Source organism: Melozone crissalis, unplaced genomic scaffold (genome assembly GCF_028551555.1).
Source record: "Melozone crissalis strain CALT ecotype California unplaced genomic scaffold, PUWL_Pcris_2 ptg000082l_1, whole genome shotgun sequence".
NCBI lineage: Eukaryota > Metazoa > Chordata > Aves > Passeriformes > Passerellidae > Melozone > Melozone crissalis.
In genome coordinates, this window is record NW_026535859.1 from 997797 (window position 1) to 1017437 (window position 19641).

Sequence of the window (19641 nt, forward strand, 5' to 3'; positions counted from 1 at the left end):
GCCACCCTGGGCACAGCACAGAGGCACAGACAGCTTCAGTCAGCCAGGGCTGGGAAGGTGTTGGGAAGTGCCTGGCGCAGAATCACTGCCAGCCCTTGGCACAGGAACCTCTGGCTGCAGGACAACGCAGCTGCAGCTCCTGGAGCCATCTCCTAAAGCTGGAACATCCCAATGCCCACAGACCCTTGTGAGTACATTCTCTGATTGTCTCTTGAGCAGAGCAGCCAGGGGTGCCCAGGGCTGTCCTGCAGAGCAGGGTCCTGCAGCCCAGGGCACTGTGCTGGGGCAGGGACTCTGCTGCCTGCCAGGGACAGCTCTCAGCCAGCCCTGGCAGCTGCTCCCAGTGCTGGGGAGAAGCTGTGGGGGGAAGGAGCCACCCTGAGCAGGGCTGGGGCTGCTGCTGAGAGGGGCTGGGTGGGGCAGGGCTGCTCCCAGCTCTAGACCAGCCTGAGCACATCTCCAGAGGGCACTTCCCAAAGAAGGTAAGCCTGGGATTGATGTAAAGATCAGGAGCTTTCCTGACATTGTTTTCAATTTCCTGCTTGGAGAAGGATGGGAAAGTTGGGGTGATGACAAAAAGATTTTTTCATTTTATACATTTTTCATATATTTGTAGCTCTATAAATTACTATTACATAATTATGATTCTATAATCCTTATTTAAGTCTATTAAACTCTTAATGAACTCTATTACTATTATATACTTCTATAACTATAATCCTGTATTAACTCTATTATTTTCCCTAAGCTTTTTCTTTGATTTTAGATAAATAAGCTGATTGTGTAAATGCAGTGCTGAAATACATATAATATACAATACATATTGTATCCTGTATAGTCTTATTATCAGGAAGAGGACCAACAAGAACATTTTGTTTCTCAATCAGAATGTGAGCAGTCATAAGCAAAAAGTGAAGGCAAAGAAACCCTTGGACCTACTTCAATGGGTTGAGCCAGGGGTGTGTACTGGGGTAACTGAATCTCCTGTTGGATGTTCTGGTTAGATATCCTAATTTATCAACCTAAATAAATTGTTTAAATCAAGCCCCAGGTGTGCCCCATCCCCACTGGGACACCTGGAAGATTCCAATAAATGTCTGGTTTTTACTTTACTGTTCTAACACTGCTGCAAGGTTTTTTTTTTCTCTTTGGATTATAGACAACAGGGGGATGAAAGAAGCAGAAAAGGAATTGTAATCCCAGAATCCCAAAACATTTTGAGTTGAAAGCAAGAAAGCAGGATCTTAAAAGGAATGTTTGAACATTTACAGAGACTCCAGAATTGTAACTTTGGGTGGTCAGTCTCTCTGCTGGGAGCCTCCCAAAGGGCCCTCAGCCACTCCTCAGCCCTGGACAGCAGCAGCATCACCTCTGCAGGGCCCAGCAGGGCTCTCCTGAGCTGCCCTTGCCCAGCTGCACACAGAGCCTGCCCCAGCCAGGGCCCTGCACACAGGCAGGTTTCTGTAGGGCCCCGGCCAGGGCACACAGAGTGGGATGGGCTCTGTGAATGCTGGCAGGGACAAGGCTGCTCTAAGGAGGGCATGTCCAGGCCCAGGGAGGTGCTCAGGGAAGGAGAGGGGCCTGAAGAGAGCAGTGCTCGGGGCAGGAGGGCACAGTTGATGTGTGGGAGGTGCCAGGCACAGCTGGGCACAGGAACACTGTCCTGAGTGCCCGGCTGTCTCTGCCCTGCCCTCTCAGGCACAGCACCACAACATCTTCTCTTGGTTCTGCCCTGCCCTGATATTGTCACTGTTATCTGCTGCTCTCAGGGAGGTTCTGACATTTGCAGCAGCTGAGTCAGGCACTGCCCTTGGCATTCCTGCCAGGCAGGGCTGTCCATGGGAATGGGGTGTCCAAGCTTCCCTGGCATCTGTGGGGCTGTGGGCAAGCAGACCATGGGAAAGGGGAATAATCTTAGCCCCCTCCCTGAGTTCCCATCATGGGCACAGCCAGGGATCTCATTGCTGTGCCCTTCCAGGCTCTGAGCTGCCCTCCTGGGTACAAATCTATGCCAGAGCACCTGAGAGTTCCCCGAATGTCCCATGGGGAGCTGCAGAGGTGCCAGAGCTGAGGAAATGCTGTTGGGTTTGCCAAGGGAGCCGAGAATGTCCTTGGCACAAGGGGATGCTGAGACCTTGCCCAGAGACCTTTAGAGAGGGTGAGACATTCAGGGATCCCTCTGCTCTGGGCAGGGTCTGGTTTATCCCAGGGTGTCCCAGGAGTGTGATTGTACTCTGATTGCAGCCAAAGGATTTCCCAGAGCAGGAACAAGGCTGGGTGAGTCCCAGCTGTAGAGACTGTTTACAGGCAATGGTTCAGGTTTGGCTCAAAGCAGCCTCTCCTGACTTGTCCCTGTCCTGTCTCCATGAACAGGTGCCCATGTGCAGCCACAGCAAATGTCCAACAGCAGCTCCATCAGCCACTTCCTCCTGCTGGCATTGGCAGACACGTGGCAGCTGCAGCTCTTGCACTTCTGCCTCTTGCTGGGCATCTCCCTGGCTGCCCTCCTGGGCAACGGCCTCATCATCAGCGCCGTAGCCTGCAGCCACCACCTGCACACGCCCATGTTCTTCTTCCTGCTCAACCTGGCCCTCAATGACCTGGGCTCCATCTGCACCACTGTCCCCAAAGCCATGCACAATTCCCTCTGGGACACCAGGGACATCTCCTACACAGGATGTGCTGCCCAAGTATTTCTGGTTTTCTTCTTTCTTGGATCAGAGTATTATCTCTTGACCATCATGTGCTACGACCGCTACGTGTCCATCTACAAACCCCTGCATTACGGGACCCTCCTGGGCAGCAGAGCTTGTGCCCACATGGCAGCAGCTGTCTGGGCCAGTGCCTTTCTCAATGCTCTGCTACACACGGCCAATACATTTTCCCTGCCCTTGTGCCATGGCAATGCCCTGGGACAGTTCTTCTGTGAAGTGCCCCAGATCCTAAAGCTCTCCTGCTCCAAATCTTATCTCAGGGAATTCGGGCACATTGCAGTTAGTGCCTGTTTGGTATTTGGTTGTTTTGTATTCATTGTTTTCTCCTATGTGCAGATCTTCAGGGCTGTGCTGAGGATCCCCTCTGAGCCAGGACGGCACAAAGCCTTTTCCACCTGCCTCCCTCACCTGGCTGTTGTCTCCCTGTTTGTCAGCACTGTCATGTTGGCCTACCTGAAGCCCCCTTCCATGTCCTCCCCATCCCTGGATCTGTCCCTGTCACTTCTGTACTCGGTGGTGCCTCCAGCCCTGAAACCCCTCATCTACAGCCTGAGAAACCAGGAGCTGAAGGCTGCAGTGAGGAGACTGCTGACTGGATGGTTCCAGAAAGAATAAACGGCTGCAAAATTCCTTCCAATAACTTGCAAAAAAAATCTCTTTTATACTACTCGTTGGTTTCATTTTGGAGGTTCTATTTCTTTGCTTCACTTTTTCGTATTGTCCACAAAAAAATGTCATTCCTTGTGCCATTTCTCATTTTGTTTTTCTCCACCTTACCTTTGCCCACAGACTGTCTCAATGAGGGGCTGCACTCTTGGTGCCTTTAAATGAACTAAAGGAGCTCCCAGCAAAGTTTTCTGCAGAGACGCCCTTTTCTTGCCTTCTCTGGAGCTGCACCAGCAATGTCTGTGTGCAGAGCTGGGGCAGATCAGTGCTGGCCCAGCAGTTGTGCCCAGCAGCAGCAGCACTTGGTGTTGCCAGTGCTGCTGCCATGGCCCTGCCCCGGTGCCCTACTGGCCCTGGTGTTGCTGCAGGGCCTGAGTGCTCTCGAGGCTGGGCGCAGTCCTGGGGGTGGCAGTGCCAGGGCTGCAGCAGGGACAGGCCATGGGCACTGCTGGGGCAGCGCTGACGCCTCAGGCCAGGCCCTGGGGGCTCCAGGCTCCTTGCCCAGGCTCTCTCAAGAACACGGCCAGGCCAATGCTCAGCACAGAAAACCCTCGTGAGCAGCCTCAGGTTGGCCGTGGGCAGGCTGGGGGCAAACAGCATGGCTGGGGTTCTGCAAGGGCCCTGGGGGAGACGGGAAGGAGCAGCAGAGCAGGGACTGATCCATCCCCAGTGCACTGCACAGCCCATGGTAGCGTCCCAGAGCGTCCTCATGGAGCTGCCAACAACATCCCCCCTCTGCAGCCCTGGCGTCTCCCCCAGCTCACACACGTGCCCCATCCTTGCAGGCACAGACACGGCAGCACTGGCTCAGCAGCCCCTGTTTGCATTGCACACAGCAGGGGGAACACCCCCATGCTGTTGCTGTGGGGACATGAACCTGAGGGAGCACAAATGCCATCAGCCCCTGGGGCCAGCAAGGGCTGGGGGACTCCAGGGAAACCACTTAGCTTTGTCCTGGCCTCTGCAGTCAGCCAGAAAGTTTGTTCCCATCAGCTGGGAGTTTCCTGTCCCACTGCAGACGCTGTTGCTCAGAGCCAGGGCTGCCTGGCATCCACCCCCAAAGTGCCCTGAGCATTTCCTTTGCTTCACCTTTGCTTTCTTTACTCTTCCCTGGTAGAAATTTCTTCCTATTGCCTACGCAAGGGGTCTAGAATTGGACAGCACACGAGATGCTGCCCAACCAGTGCTTAGCACAGGGGAAGATTCACTGCCCTGCTCCTGCTCGCCACACTATTCCTGATCCATAGGAGTGCCAGAAGTTGGATGAGGGAAATGGTGGAGTGGGGGGAGGGACAAAGTCTGATTGATTGTCAGCCATGAAGAGTCTTGATGTTCCTATCTTTTCAGGCTGCATTAGAAGGTGCTGGGGGTCCATATCAAGTGGACATTGCCGATATCAATCTATAAACAGAAAAAAAAATAGGACAAAACAGTTCTCTCTGCATTATCCTCAGTAGTTTATATTCACTTTGAATACACTTCTGACTTTTTTTCAGTTAACCACAGAATTGAACATTTAGATAACTCCTTGGGGCTTTTATTCTTCGTGTATGTTAGAACAAATGTTTATGACCCTTTTTTACTGAATTCCATTACTGAAGATCTCAAGAATTAAGAGGCCTCTGGTGTATTAAAATTCATCATCAACCTCCAAGTGGCTGAGGATCCATCCCCATCAGAGCAGCAATGAACAGCAATGGGCACAGCTTTGTGGCTGCCCCAGCTTTGGCATGGGCCCTGGGCCTGGAGCAGGAGCAGCTCTTGAGGGCCCCAAGGCTGCGGCTCTTGTGCTGCCCTGGGCAGATGGGATGGCAGCAGGGGCTGCAGAGCTCTCAGCACCTCAGGCAGAGGGGAGCAGGGCAGCCAGGGAGCCTCCTTTGGCCTTGGACAAGCACCTTCCCCCATGACTGGGGCTGAATCATGTGGCAGCTGCAGCTGCTGCTGTGCCCTTGCCAGGGGCTGAGGCTGTGGGGCAGTGCCCAGAGCAGCCTGGCCTGAACAGGGCTGTGGGGCCAGAGGCAGCTGGGCTGGGCTGGGGAGAGGCCCTTGGTGCTGCCCAGAGCTCAGGGCAGCTGGCAGAGCTTGCAGGGAGCTGGGCTGGGCTCAGACAGCCTGGCCCAGAAACCATCAGTGTCCATCTCAGCCTGGCTGGGCGTGCAGGGGCAGGACTCAGGCCAGGCCTTGTGGGCCAGGTCCAGCGCCTGTGCAAGGCATTGCAAACAGGCAAGTGGCCCAGAGAGGAGGCTGCTCTGTGCCCTTAGTGGCATGGACAGAGCAGGGAGGGAGCCCAGGACATTTGTCAGTGCCAGCCTCTGTGCCCATGTGTTGGCAGCCCTGGCTGCTGAGCCCAGCTTTGGCCTGGGCTGAGTTTGGCTGTGGCCCATCTCCATCCTCCTGTGGGGCTCAGGGCCTGTTCCCAGCCATGGCCAGCCCTGACTGCCTCTCTGCTGGCCCAGAGGTTGGCAGAGCCTGGGGCAGGGCTGTCTGTGCAGCCCCACAGTTGCCACGGGCTTTGCAGGAGCTGGCAGAGGCGGCCCAGCAGGGAGGCCATGGGGCACAGAGCCCCAAGACTGCTGTGGGCACCACGGTACAGGGGCCGTTCCCAGCCGCAATGCTCCTGGCCTGGGCTGGGCCTGCACAGGGGCTGGGCCACCATGGCTGGGCCAGCACAGGGCCACAAAGGGGCCACGCAGCTGCTGCTGGGGCTGACAGCAAGGCCAGGCACACACAAGCAATTGCTGAGCATGGCCTGTGCTGGCCAGGCCTGACTGTGCCAAAGGCAGAGCTCAGCTGCCCTTGGGGGCTGCAGGAACACTCCAGAGCCCAAAGAGCCTCCATGGCTGTGCTGGAGACCAAGGCTGCAGCAGGGAAATGCAGGGCTGCTGCGGGATGGGGAGGGCATTGAATTCCAGACACACCTCAGCTCTCTGATGATCCCGGCACCATGCTGGGCCCTGTTTCAGGCTGGAGCAGAGCAGATGTTGATGGGACAGGAGCCCTGCGGTGCTGTCAGGGACCTGCAGCTTGCAAGGTGCTCTGCTCTCCCTCAGGTGCTCTCTGAGAGATCCAATTCCAGCTGGGCACGTCAGGGCACAAGTGGCACTGGGTGTTCATGGACGCACAACTGATGTCTGCCTGGAAAGGGGCAAAGGTTTTAATACCTGTTAGTTTCATAATATACCAGCAAATTTTTACTATCTGGGTAATTTGAGTACATTCAAGAAATGGCAAAGTTATCCCATCAGGAACAAGAATTCTCTGGATATTCTGGATTGTTCTACTAATGACAGGGGAAGAAATGCTGATCTTCCCATCTACTTGTGTCACCAATATTCAGTCTAATATTTAATCATTTTTTTTCCATCACATGTTTCCAACCCTCCTGGTTTAATGCCATGTCTAAGGACATCTCTTCATTTAGAGCAGCTCAATCTATGTTCTTCCCATTCCTCCTAGATTTCCTTCTCCAGATGCTTTCTGGTCTTTCAAGTGCCTCTCAACAAACTGGTTTTATGATTTGAGCTGCAGGCAGTTGCCCAATATTTCTGACATTCAAATAAATATATAATAAATATCTTCTTAATTGTGTTTATATCTATCACATCCTTATGTCTCTGTGTAAAACTGTTCCTGTACAGAAATTCCTGGGGGATAGTTGACATGTCTGCTGTGGCTGGGACGTTACAGAGAGCTGGGGTAAAAGCTGTGATGGCTATTAAACTGTTCAAATGTTCACCTTGTATTTGTTGGCAAGAAACCTTTCTATGCCTCTGAGGGTCACCATTCCCTGAGCCCAAAGGACACAAACCTGATGAGTTGTGGTTCCCACTGCAGGGGCTGCACTTGGACCTTGGCTCTGCACAGGAGAGCTCTTCATCCCCTTTCTCTCTTTTCTTCCCTCTGGGCATGGAGGGAGCTCCTGACTTCAGCATGTGACTTGTGTGCAAAGAGCAAATCTGGGCAGAATCAGGGCAGGGAGAGTTTGGGGGACCTTGGGATCTGTGCTGCGCACAGATGTTTTCCATTGCTCTGAGGCTGCCTGCTGTGGAAAGTGGATTTATTATCCAGCAGAGAAATTACTTTTGCCTTTGATGGAGCTGTGCCTTCCCTTGGCTTTGTTGGCTGACAAGAAATGAACATCCCTCTGTGTCTCGGGCAGCTCCTTCTCCAAGGAAAGCAGGTGGGAGTTGGAGCCAAGGAGCTGAAAGCTGCAGGTGCAGCCTGGGCTGGAGGGAGCTCAGATTTGCTCAAGGCTGTTCTGAGTGCCAGGCCTTGGATGGGGGAAATGGTGGGGTGGGGGTAGGGACAGAGTCTGATTGATTGTCAGCCATGAAGGGTCTTGATATTTATATCTATTCAAACTGCATGAGGAGGTACTTGGATTCAATGTCAATTGGAGATTGCACATATGGATCTATGAACAGGAAAATGTCCTATACAGGACGTAAAAAAGTTTTCTCACTGTATTTTTAAATATAATGCGTTCACTTTGAACACACTACTGAAATCTGTCAAATTAACTGCAAAAAGATTTGAACACCTAAATCGAATTTTCTCCAAGGCTTGGCTTGTTCAGGTGTTCTGAATGTTAATGAGCCCTGGGCCACTGAATTCCTGCACTGAAGAGCTGAAGGCTGAACAAGCCTCTGGAGCAGGAAAATTCAGCAGCAGCCTCCAAGGTGCTGAGGATGTCAGAAGCCCCCACTGAGGCCATCCCTGCCCAGAGACCGTGGGGGAATGGGCAGACAAGGAGATCCCTGGGGCTGGGGCAGCACAACTCAGAGGCACCAGTGGCTCCAGCTGGGAAATGGAGTGTGGAATGTGGCTGGGAAAGCCCTGCCTGGGCTGTGCCAAGCAGGACAGACAAGCCCTGACCCCCATCCACTAAAAAACTCTCTCAAGGAGACATTTAAAAGGAATTACAATTGTTTGTGTGCTCTGAGTTAAACTCACTGGAGAAATACCAACAAGAAATTCTCAGGAGCTCAAAACAACATAACAGTCATTACAGTCAACTTTGGAAAATCAGAGAAACTTTGGCAAAAGGTTTATTATGACATTGTAGTGGTTTTGGTTTGTTAATTTAAGATTTTTTTAATCTTGAGATTTTTTAATTAATGTATTGATGAGTGTGGAGGGTTTTAATGTTGGTTAATTATTTATTTTGTTGTGAGATAGGATTACAGGAAAGGTAAAGTAAACCTAGCATTTTAAAAGGGTAAAAAGAAATTTTTATTAAAAGTAAATTGAAAAAAAAAAAGGTGTAAGAATTAAAATAAACCCTTTAGAACACTTTTTTTTCTATCTAACTTTTTCTTTTTACTGACAATCTAAAGAAAGTAAACTTAAAATTTCTAGTTTGTTTACTATTTGTAGAATAGTCTTTTATTTTAATTTGGAAGACAAACTTTTCTTGTTAAAGTTGTGGAGATTTTTTTACAAGAGCAAAAAATAGGTTTTTTTGTGATTCTTTATTTTTTCATGGATACCAGTTGTGTTGAGAACTCTGTTATTGTGAAGTTATTTTTATTGCTACAAGCTTTTTTACTGCTTGTTGATAGGCCATGTCAACTTCTGGGGTTTTGTTTTAAAGATGAGTTATTTAAAGGTAAAAGTTCTTATAATAATTTACTTTTAAAATAATTTTTATCCCTAAGAATAGAGATCTTCTCTAGGGGATATTAGATTACTTGTTTTTTTGTTTCTCTGTTTAAACTTTTGATGAAATTACAGTTATTTTAACATTTGTTTATTTTAGGATAGAGGTTTTTGTTTGATATTAATTTAAATTTTTTTAATAGTTGTATGTGTTATAAAGAAAAAGAGTTTTTACTTTATAGTTTATAAGAGAATTTTAGTTTTAAGATTAAGGTATTTTTTTCTTCTTTTCTATTTGGGATTTCATTTCTTCTTTACTGTCTTTGATGGTTTTAAATTTTTTTTTATATGCTTGTATTTTTTTTCTTTTTTTCAAGGGAGGATGAAGTCTTGAAAGGATTAATACCTGACCTGCCAGTAACTTGTAGTGGAAGTTGTGGTTGGGTTGTGTAAGGATTGGTTTCATGGTTGGTTTTTGGGTTTTTTTGCATTTAATCGTAGTTAGAGGGGTTTTTTGGGGTTGTAGGTTGTAGGAGTTTTTAGTTTTAATTGTGTTGGGGTTTGGTTTGGTCAGAATGGGGCTGGGGGAGGGGGCGTCAGCCTGGGGAGGTGGGAAGTGGCTCAGCCCACAGCAGGGTTGCTTGGTTTGGTTTGGTTTGGTTTGGTTTGGTTTAGTTTAGTTTAGTTTAGTTTCGTTGAGATGGGGGCCAGGGCCAGGGCCCACTACTTCTTTATTGACTGGAAAAGAAAGAAGAGGTTCCTGGGTTTTTTCATCTTTAACATTTGTGTTTCACAGAGGCCTGTTCAGTATCTCAGTGGTTTAACAGATTGTCAGTTACAGAAAAAGTTTTGTAACACATTTAAAATTCTTCTCATGTCAAACTACCACAGACATTCAATCAACAAAAAACACTTCTCAAGGCATTGACTTGGCCCATTCAACGTCACAAACTCTAAGCCTGTTTAATTTCATGTTAATCAAAATTTGCTGGAGCACAGAAACAGAAGAAGTAGACACAGAAAGAGAGAAGGACAAAAAAGATACAGAGAACCACAAACACAGCTGCCAATGCCTGGATTCCAGTGTTGTTCAGATGGAAATTCCATGAGGAAGCCGGGTCAAGATGTGTGCTTGCCTTGTGGTTAGCCTTCAATACCCCTTGGTCTTCCTGGGCCCTTCCCCCAGGCGGGACTTGGGCTCATTTGGTCCCTCAGGAGCTGGGCTGGGGGCTGCAGAGGTGGCTGTGGAGCATTGTCTGTGCTGTGCCAGGGACTGGCAGACACTGCTGGGCTGGGATAGAGGCTCTGGGGGGATTGGGGTTCCAGGGAGGGCAGTGCTGGGGTTCCAGGGCAGGGCAAAGCTGGATCTGCCCCTTCCTCCCCCACACATGAAATGTTTTGAGCTAACAATGTCCTCCAGTCTGTCACAACAGGGAATGTTGGAGGTGAAATCCCAATTCTGGCCATGGACACCTGGCTGAGAAAAACAGTTCCTTTCTATAGGAAGGAAAGCATGGACCCCCAGTGTTTGGAAGGCAGGTGAGAGCCTCACTGGGCCAAGGCCAGCCAGACTTGTCAGAAATTGTCACCCTGATTTTTTAATATTTTCTAAGCCTTCTGATGTTGACATTCTTGTAGTGAACTTTCTCACATGCTTTCTGTATTTAACTCATTGTTTTGCATTCCTTTATGGAGGAGGAGATAGTTGATGGACTGTTGGTTTGACCAGTGTCATTGGAGAGGTGGCACTGTCACCCTCCAATCCGCTGTCAATTTTGGAAAATTTATAAATGTTGGAGTCAGAAAATAAACTTCCTTTTTTCTTCACCTTGAGAAGAGCAGCGTGCGCTTCTGTTCTTTCGTGTCCTATAGTGACATCTGGTGACAGCCGAAGTGTACTGCAGCCTAGGCTGAGGCACAGAGTCTGGATTGCCCGTGTGGTTGTATTCTCCCCCCCTATTTGGTGCTTTGTCTGCTGTTCTTGGGGTAATGGCAACCGCTGTGGGTTTCAAGGAGGATTCCCTCGTTTTGGACCTCTGGAGGGGGGTCCTGGAGTAGAAACAGGTTTCTGTTTCCTGGGATGATTTTGAGAGATTGTTTCTGTGGGCCTGAGAGCGAGGGTTCTTTTTGGACCCTGTGAAGGCGATCTCTAGGGAGGCGCAGTCTCTCGTGGGGGTCCGCCTCATGGATGCCCTCTTTGATGATTGCACCGTAGACGTGGGATTGCTGCTGGTGCAGTGGAAAAAGTGTGAGGAGCTTTGGCAGGGGTCTGGTTCTTATACCCCTCGGAGTTCCCAGGGGAGCCCTTCTGTCTCGGATGTGGACAAGGGGGAGTTTGAGTTTCTGTGCGATGTGGAGCTCTCTCCCCCGCCCTGGGACGGTGTGCTGGGGGACAGGTCCAAATGGGGGGATGGCGATTGCTCCCCTGGGGTGGATTTGGCTGTGCCAGGCTCCCTTGTGCCACTCTGCAGTGATGTGGCTCCACGGGCTGCACCTCTCTCAGCACCCCTCCCCTCCTCCGTGTCGGGGATGGCAGCCCCTCACCGGTCTCGTCCTGTCACAGACATCTTTTCATTAAAATCCTTTCTTTAGGATTTTTCCTGCTGAAGCTGAGAAGTTTCAACAACAAAGTGTAAACAATGGTTATCTGCTGCTGTGGAATGCAACAGGTGGATCAGTGATTGGTCTCCTGTGGATGTTTGGATTTACTGACCACTCACAGCAGAGCTGGGTCTTGCTCTCTGCTGAGACACAGATCTTTGTTATTCATTCTTTTTGATTCTATTCTTAGCTTAGCCTTCTGAGAAACTTTTTCCTTTCTATTTCTTTTTAGTATAGTTACAATGTAGTATATATATAATAAAATAATAAATCAAGCCTTCTGATCATGGAGTCAACATTCTCGTCTCTCTCTCATCCTGAAAGCCCCTGAAACCACGGTCACATTGTCCCAGCCTGCACCGGGTTTGCAGGCTGTGCTGGCACCTGCACCCGCCAAGGCACCCCCTGCCGGGGCTGTGGTGCCACAGGGAGCTGAGATATTTACCTTTAGTGCGAATGCCGACACGGCCGGCGGGAGGCCGGTGGGTTCCCGGGGCTGTGACGCCTCCTTATTGAATTTGTGGATGCTTCCCTCGTGCCAGGTGACTGTGTGTCTGAGGAAACCTGTGTGTTTCTGGCAAGAAGCCAAAATTAAAACTGACGAGATGAATGAGCCTGTCTCTTCATGGTATCTGCCGGGTCGTGGAGCAGGCTCCTCTGGCTCTGCTGGTGCTGCAGGGGACACAGGGGCGAGTGGTGTTGACCTGGCTCCTGTCAATCATCTGCTCTTGTCCCTGTGAGGCCCAAGGACCAGGACACAGTAGGTGCTGTGGCTTTGCCAGGGGATTCCCAGGCTTTCTCTGTGCTCAGGGGTGTTACTCATAACACCCATCAACCCCTTTTGTATAAGCTGGAGAAGAAGTCCATGATGTGGTTGCTTAGCATGGTTTGGGGTCTGCTGAGGTTATGCAGACTCTCTGGAGGGTTGTCATGGACGTGCTGATGCCTCATGACCTCCATAGTGTGGCGCGCTATCTTTTTGACCCTTTGTGCAGTTTGATGTTTTTGAGACCAAGTGGGCTCATTTGGCGGCCCATGCGGTGGTGCAGAATGCTGCGCTGGTGCCGCAGGACCCCAGGCGTGTGGATGTCACTGACATGCTGCTGGGCACGGGGCTTTATGTTCAGGGGCAGGCTGGATTTGATCCCCTTGTGCTTGACCAGTGCCACCTGCTGGGCATAGCAGCGATTGTTCAGACCCTGGAAATGACTGCTCCGAAGCAGCCATTTGCGACCATCGTCCAGGGGGATGTTGAGCCTTTCATAGCATTTGCAGCAAGGCTGACTGCATCTGTGGAGAGGCAGGTGCCTGATCCTGTGGCAAAGAGGATTGTGATTGCAGACCTTGTGAGGTGTAATTGCAATGATGCTTGTAGGAGGGTCATAGCGGCTCTGCCTGGTTTTCCTACTGTCTCCCAGATGGCGGAGGCCTCTGCGGACATCATCCCCTCGGGTCAGAAGTTGGCTGCCATGGCTGCTGCTGTGCAGTCAGTCTGAGTGGCATTGCAGGGCAGGCGGCCACAGCAGGGGAATTAGCAGGCTGGCAAGAAGTGGGGGAAGAAAGCACAGAAGGTCAAATTCCCCATGTTTTTGTGCAGTCAGTGTGGTAGGCCGAATCACATGTCCAATATCTGCAAGGCAACTGTTCATGTTAATGGCCAGGCTTTACTGGGCTCGGGAAACGTGAAGCAGAGTGCGGAGAAGGGACGTGCCCAGACACAAGCTTCTCTCCATACCCAGGAGCTGATGGAGGTCTCCTTTGCCGGCTTGCAGCCAGCACCCACGTATGAGCAGGTGTGGATGTCTGCACTGCACCAAGAGTCTTAGAATCTTGTAAAATACACAAGGTTCCCCTGGATGCCTCTGGTCCCTTGGGCAGGGGCATGAGTGCTCTCCTGGTGGGGAGGTCTAGTGCCACCCTTCAGGGCATCATTTTGTACCTGGGGCTCATTGATGCAGATTTCACAGGGCAGATTTGTGCCATGCTCTCCACCCCCACCCCCTCCCATCACCATCCCAAAAGGGACTCGACTTGCTCAACTTGTGCCTTTTAAGTCCCCTGCTTGCAGGACAGCTGACCAATGACGTGGAGCTGGTGGCTTTGGATCCACTGGGCCACCTCAAGTTCACTGGACTTCTGTCCTGACAAAGGACTGTCCTGAGATGCTGTGTACCCTGTCTGTTCCTGGTGCGACACCGTCGGAAATCCACCTCCACGAGCTTCTTGACAGCAGTGCTGACATCATGGTTCTCTCCCTTGCTGCCTGGCCCCTTGAGTGGCCCCTGAATCTGGTGGGGACATCTGTCGCGGGTCTGGGAGGGACGGCGCAATGCTACGTGAGCCAGCGGCCCGTGCTGGTTGCGAACCCAGAGGGACAGACGGCCTGGGTTAGGCCTCATTTTACTTCTACTCCTCCCAGCCTCTGGGGGAGGGATATTCTGTCTGTCTGGGGGGTGCGCATCGGGACGGATTTTTGATGTGGGCCGCTGCAATGAAGGGCACAGAATGTCCTATGCCTCCTATACAGTGGCTGGTGGACAAACCTGTCTGGGAGAAGCAGTGGCCCCTCCCTCGAGATAAATTGGATGCCCTTTGGAATCTGGAGCAGGAGCAGTTTGACCAGGGTCATCTGGAGCCTTTTACCATTCCCTGGAACACTCCTGTCTTCTGCATCAAAAAGAAATCTGGGAAATGGAGGTTGTTGCAAGACCTCCGAAAGGTTAATGCCGTGATGGAAAGCATGGGATTATTGGAGGTGGGCATGCCATCAGCTACCATGCTTCCCGCTGACTGGCCGGTCCTCATTGTGGATATGAATCATTGTTTCTTTACAATTCCTTTGCATTCGGATGACAGATTGAAGTTTGCCTTCTCAGTGAGCCTGCACAGAGATATCAATGGAGGACATTGCCCCAGGGCATGCGCAATTCTCCTGCCATATGCCAGTGGTCTGTGGCCCGATCCTTGTCTGGAGTTCACAAGCAGTTTCCTGATGCACATCTGTATCATTATGTGGACGACATTTTGGTGGCCGCGTCCACCCAGGATGAGCTGCTGAGGATTCAGCCTCGGTTGTTCGATGCTTTGCATGCTCATGGACAGCAGGTGGCTCCAGAAAAGGTTGACAACAATCACCTTGGAAATACTTGGGGGTCAAAATTCTGGAACGGACGATCCGTCGCCAGGAGGTGCAATTTGTGCATTCTGTGAAGACACTGAATGATGGTCAGAAATTGGTAGGTGTCATCACTTGGTTATGTCCATACTTGGGACTAACCGACGCACAGCTGTCTCCTCTGTATGATTTGTTGAAAGGAGACTGATCTAAAGTCACCTCACACACTGACCCCTGAGGTGCGTAAGGTGTTGGAGGTGGTTCAGCAAGCTGTTTCGGCTTGCCAAGTTCTTCGCATTGATCTCTCCATTGATGTCACTGTGTTCATCACCACTCCAGATTTGCATCCTACAGGCATCATTGGCCAATGGAGTGACAAATGGTCTGATTCCTTGCACATTTTGGAATGGGTTTTCCTGCCCCATCAGCGGCAGAGGATGGCAACTGCATTGTTTGAGCTGATTGCTTGCTTGATAATCAAATGCTGGCAACAGTGTTTGTAATTGATGGGTGTGGATCCCCCAAAGATCATACTCCCGGTGCAACGGGAGGATTTTGACCGGAGCTTTGCAAACAGTGTGTTCCTGCAGAGTGCTCTGGAAAATTTTTCAGGGCAGATCATTTATCATCTGCCCAGCCATGGGCTACTGCATATGGCAAAATTCACACAAATCTCTTTGTGGCCCAAAAATAGCCAGGAACCTATGTCAGGACCCACTGTCTTCACTGACGGTTCAGGGAAAACAGGAAAGGCCATTGTTACCTGGAGGGATGGATCTGAGCAGCACGTTCTGGAAGCTCATGAGGATGGGTCAGCCCAATTGGTTGAACTGAGGGCTGCTGTCATGGCATTTGAGAAATTTTCCCAGGAACTTTTCAACTTGGTCACGGATTCCACCTGTGTGGCCAATACCGCACAGTGGTTGGGTCACTCGATTTTGAAGGAGGTCAGTAATCTTGCCTTGTTCCATTTACTGCAGACCTTGTGGTGTGCCATTCAGGCCCGGGTTCATCCATTCTATGTTCTACATGTGAGGAGTCACACCAATTTGCCAGGCTTTATAGTGGAAGGTAACATGAGGGCTGACAAGTGGGCTGACAAGTTGGCTAACCCAGCATGCGTAGCGCCTCAGCCTGATACACTCGCGCAGGCCAAGGCATCACATGGGGTTTTCCACCAAAACACACATACCCTGAAGAAGCAGTTTCAGCTGACACCAACTGAGGCTCGTGACATTGTTGAGCCATGTGACAACTGCCATGCACTTGCTCTGCCTTTTGCCGGCAGGGGTAAACCCCAGAGGCCTTAGGGCCTTGGAGCTTTGGCAGACCAATGTCACCCAGATTGCTGAGTTTGGCCAGCTCAAGTATGTGCATGTCATGGTGGACACGTTCTCCTCTGCAATGTGGGCTTTGGCTCACATTGGGGAGAAGGCCCGTGATGTCCTCGCCCACTGGAGGAGGGCCTTTGCCGTCTGGGCATACCTTCTATAGTAGGAGTCCTAGTAAAATATATGTATTGTATAAGTGGCCTTGCCCTGATCCTAGTTGATCTAAATGGGCTGCAGCTGTAATGTCCTTAATTGGGCGGCAGCTGTGGCTAATGAAGATAACTGGGATAAAAGCGGGTGGGTTGGCCAGTCAGGAAGGGCCTTGGAGGAGCCCTGACAAAGAAGCAGGAACAACACTGCTGTGAAGAGCTGCCTGTGAGTAAAACCACCATACCAGAAGGTATGGGACTCTAGAAATAGGATAACAACAATATGAATACAACAAGTGGTGACCCAGACGTGATAGAAGATAGGACAGCCGAGAGCTGTGGCAGCCTGAGAGCTGGGACTCTAGAAATGTAATAACAACACCTTCTGCTGTGAAAACCGACAATGGTCCTGCTTACACATCGCAAAAGGTGCGGCAGTTCCTGCAGTTGTGGGGTGTCTCGCACAAGTTTGGTATCCCTCATTCTCCAACTGGTCAAAGTATTGTAGAATGCCCTCATGGTACTCTGGAGCGGGTTCTTCAAAAACAAAAAATGGAATGCAGGGTGAAACCCTGCACAGTCGGTTGGCAAAAGCTTTGTGCACAATCAGTCATCTCACTGTGACACAGAACTCAAATAATCCTGTCATTTTGAATCACCATCTCTTGTTGCAGGCTGTGGATGAGGCACATCAGCCTCGAGCGAAGGTTCAGGTGTAGAATTTAGTCACCAAACAGTGGGAAGACCCCTATGACCTTATCACTTCAGGGCACGGGTATGCTTGTGTATCCACAGATACTGGGGTATGCTGGGTACCTTCAAAATGTGTTCGCCCTGACCTGCGACTGCAGAGACAGAATCCAGCCGATGAGCAAGATGGAAACCGTGACCAACCTGAAAGGCATCAAGCGGGTGAATCATTGAGTGATGACTCAGATGCAGATGATGAGAGTCATCACTCTGATGATTCTTCCACAAGTGGACACTGAAGAGTGTTCATGTTTTCTTTTTCATATTGTTCATATTGTTCATTTTCTTTTTTTTTTTTAATGGAAAAGGGTGAGATGTCACCCTGTTTTTTTAAGATTTTCTAAGTCTTCTGATGTTCACATTCTTGTAGTGAACTTTCTCACAAATTTTCTGCAAATAACTCATTGCTTTGCATTCCTTTATGGAGGAGGAGAGGGTTGATGGACTGTTGTTTGACCAGTGTTATTGGAGAGGTGGGACTGTGACCCTCCAATCCACTGTCACTTTTGGACAACTGTAAATGTTGGAGTCAGAAAATAAATTTCCCCTTTTTTCTTCACCTTGAGACCAACGAGCTTGTGTGCTTGTTTTTTCGTGTCCTATAGTGACACTCCTGGGCCATCCACTCCTTCTGAGTGGGGCCTCTCCCAGCCGGGAACTCTCCCGTTTGCTGCACTCGGGGATCCTGAACAACGACGGAGCCTGGGCCGATCCCCCCACTCCTCCAGGCTCAACCCTTTACCCTTTGCTGGGGAGATGCCAAAGGATCCACAGTGAGCATTCCATGCCCTCAGGGGAATTTCTCACAGGTGCCTTGCACTGACTCTTTGTGTCTGTGTGCACACAGGAGTGCCTGTGCTGGGGAAATGTGGCAGAAATGCTGCTCTCTGAGGGCTTTGAGTGCCTTGGATAGCTGACTCAGTCAGGCCTGTAGGTAAGGTTAAGTCACAAGGTCTAAGTGAAGTTAAATGCTGCTAAGAGTTGTTCTTCTGCTAAGTTGTTAAGTTTAAGTTATTAGCTAAGTTAAATACTGTTAAATGTCATTCCTCTGTTAAATTGCAAAGTCATAGGTTGTAAGTAAGGTTAAATAGTGTTAAGTGCTGTTCTTTTGTTAAATTGTCAAGTTTAAAGTACCAGTCAAGGTTATGTTAGGTCCTTTTAAGTTTGAGCTCTGTTAAGCTTTTGGGTCATATCCCTTTTATCTTTACCCTCACTGTCCTTGTGTCTCACACATAGCCAGGAAGAGTTCTTGGCTGATTTCTGTTTGATTGCCTGGATTTGGTTTGGTTTTGTTGTTGCTTTGTTTCCTTGGTGTGCCTGAAGTGTCCAGTCAGGAGCAGAGTGATTCTTGCCAAGGAACTTTGCCATGATGTCCCTTAATATTAAATCTGATTGTTGCTGATCCCTTGCTGGGGATTTTTTCAGCGCTTTCAAGCCCTCGTTTGTAACAGGGTGAAGGAGCCCTGGCCCTAGGGGACACGGGGACACTGCCGGGGGGTCCCTGTCCCCCTGTGCCACCCCCAGGGCCCCGGCCCCCCGTCCCCATGTCAGGCTCTGGGGTCGATCTCATGGAACATCCTCTGGGGGAGGCTGTGGGGCCGGGGGCGGGGGGACAGGGGACCCTGCTGTGCACGAGCAGGGTTGGACTGCTCTGCGGGAAACTGTGAGGGGGGCCGGGGCAGAGTGACCTCCCCAGTGACCTCACACAGCCCCTGTGATGTCACAGAGCCCCTGTGATGTCACAGAGCCAACTCTGAGATGTCACCCTGTGATGTGATAAAGCTGCTCTGATTTGGTGGTGTTCACAGGGGTCCCAGGACAAGGAAGAGACGAGAATCATGACTCCATGTTTCAAAAGGCTGATTTATTGTTTTATTATACACCTTATATTAAAAGAAAATTATATATTAAAACTATACGTAAAGAATGGAAGAAAGTATTTCATCAGAAGGCTAGCAAGGAGTAGAAATGAATGGAATGATTATAAAATCTTGTGACTGACCAGAGAGTCCGAGACAGTCCTGTGATTGGCCATTAATTAGAAACAACCACATGAGACTAATCAACAATATACCTGTTGCATTCCACAGCAGCAGAAATTTATTGTTTAGCTTTTGTTTCTGAGGCCTCTCAGCTTCTCTGGAGAAAAATCCTGGCAAAGGATTTTTCATAAAATATGTCTGTGAAACTCTGTGATGTCACAGAAGACTCTGTGATATCACACAGTCACACCATGACATCATAGTCTGTTTTATGATGTCACGGCCAGTTCTGTGATGTTACTCAGTCACCCAGTGATGTCACAACCCACTCTCTGGTGTCCCAGAGCTACATTCTATGATGGCAGAGTCTGGACTATGGTGTCACATCCTACTTCATGACATCACAGCCAGCTCTGTGATGTAACAATCCCTTCAGTGACGTCACAAAACCCTCTATGTGATTTCATACTGCCACTCTGTAATGTCACAGCACACTCTTTGACATCACAGCCTGCTCCATGATTCCATACAGCCATGCCATGATGTCACACCCCGTTCTATGATGTCCCACGATCCCCTCCATGTTTCTGTAGCTGCTCGATGACCTCACACAGCCCACTCTGCACTGTCACACAGCCCCTTGCTGACATCACAGCTGCTCTGTGCCTCTATGACACAGCCACAGAGGTGCTGCTGTGACACAGCCCCCTTGGGGACATCCCACAGCCCCTGCCA

General features: G+C 50.0%; 1 protein-coding gene across 1 annotated transcript; it reads left to right on the forward strand.

Moving 5' to 3' along the window:
- The first annotated feature begins 2365 nt into the window (after positions 1-2365).
- On the forward strand, positions 2366-3329 carry LOC128946691 (olfactory receptor 14C36-like). Its single transcript, XM_054290627.1, is given in 2 exon segments — positions 2366-2395; positions 2397-3329. Coding segments are annotated over 2 exon segments (963 nt in total).
- Positions 3330-19641: the final 16312 nt, after the last annotated feature.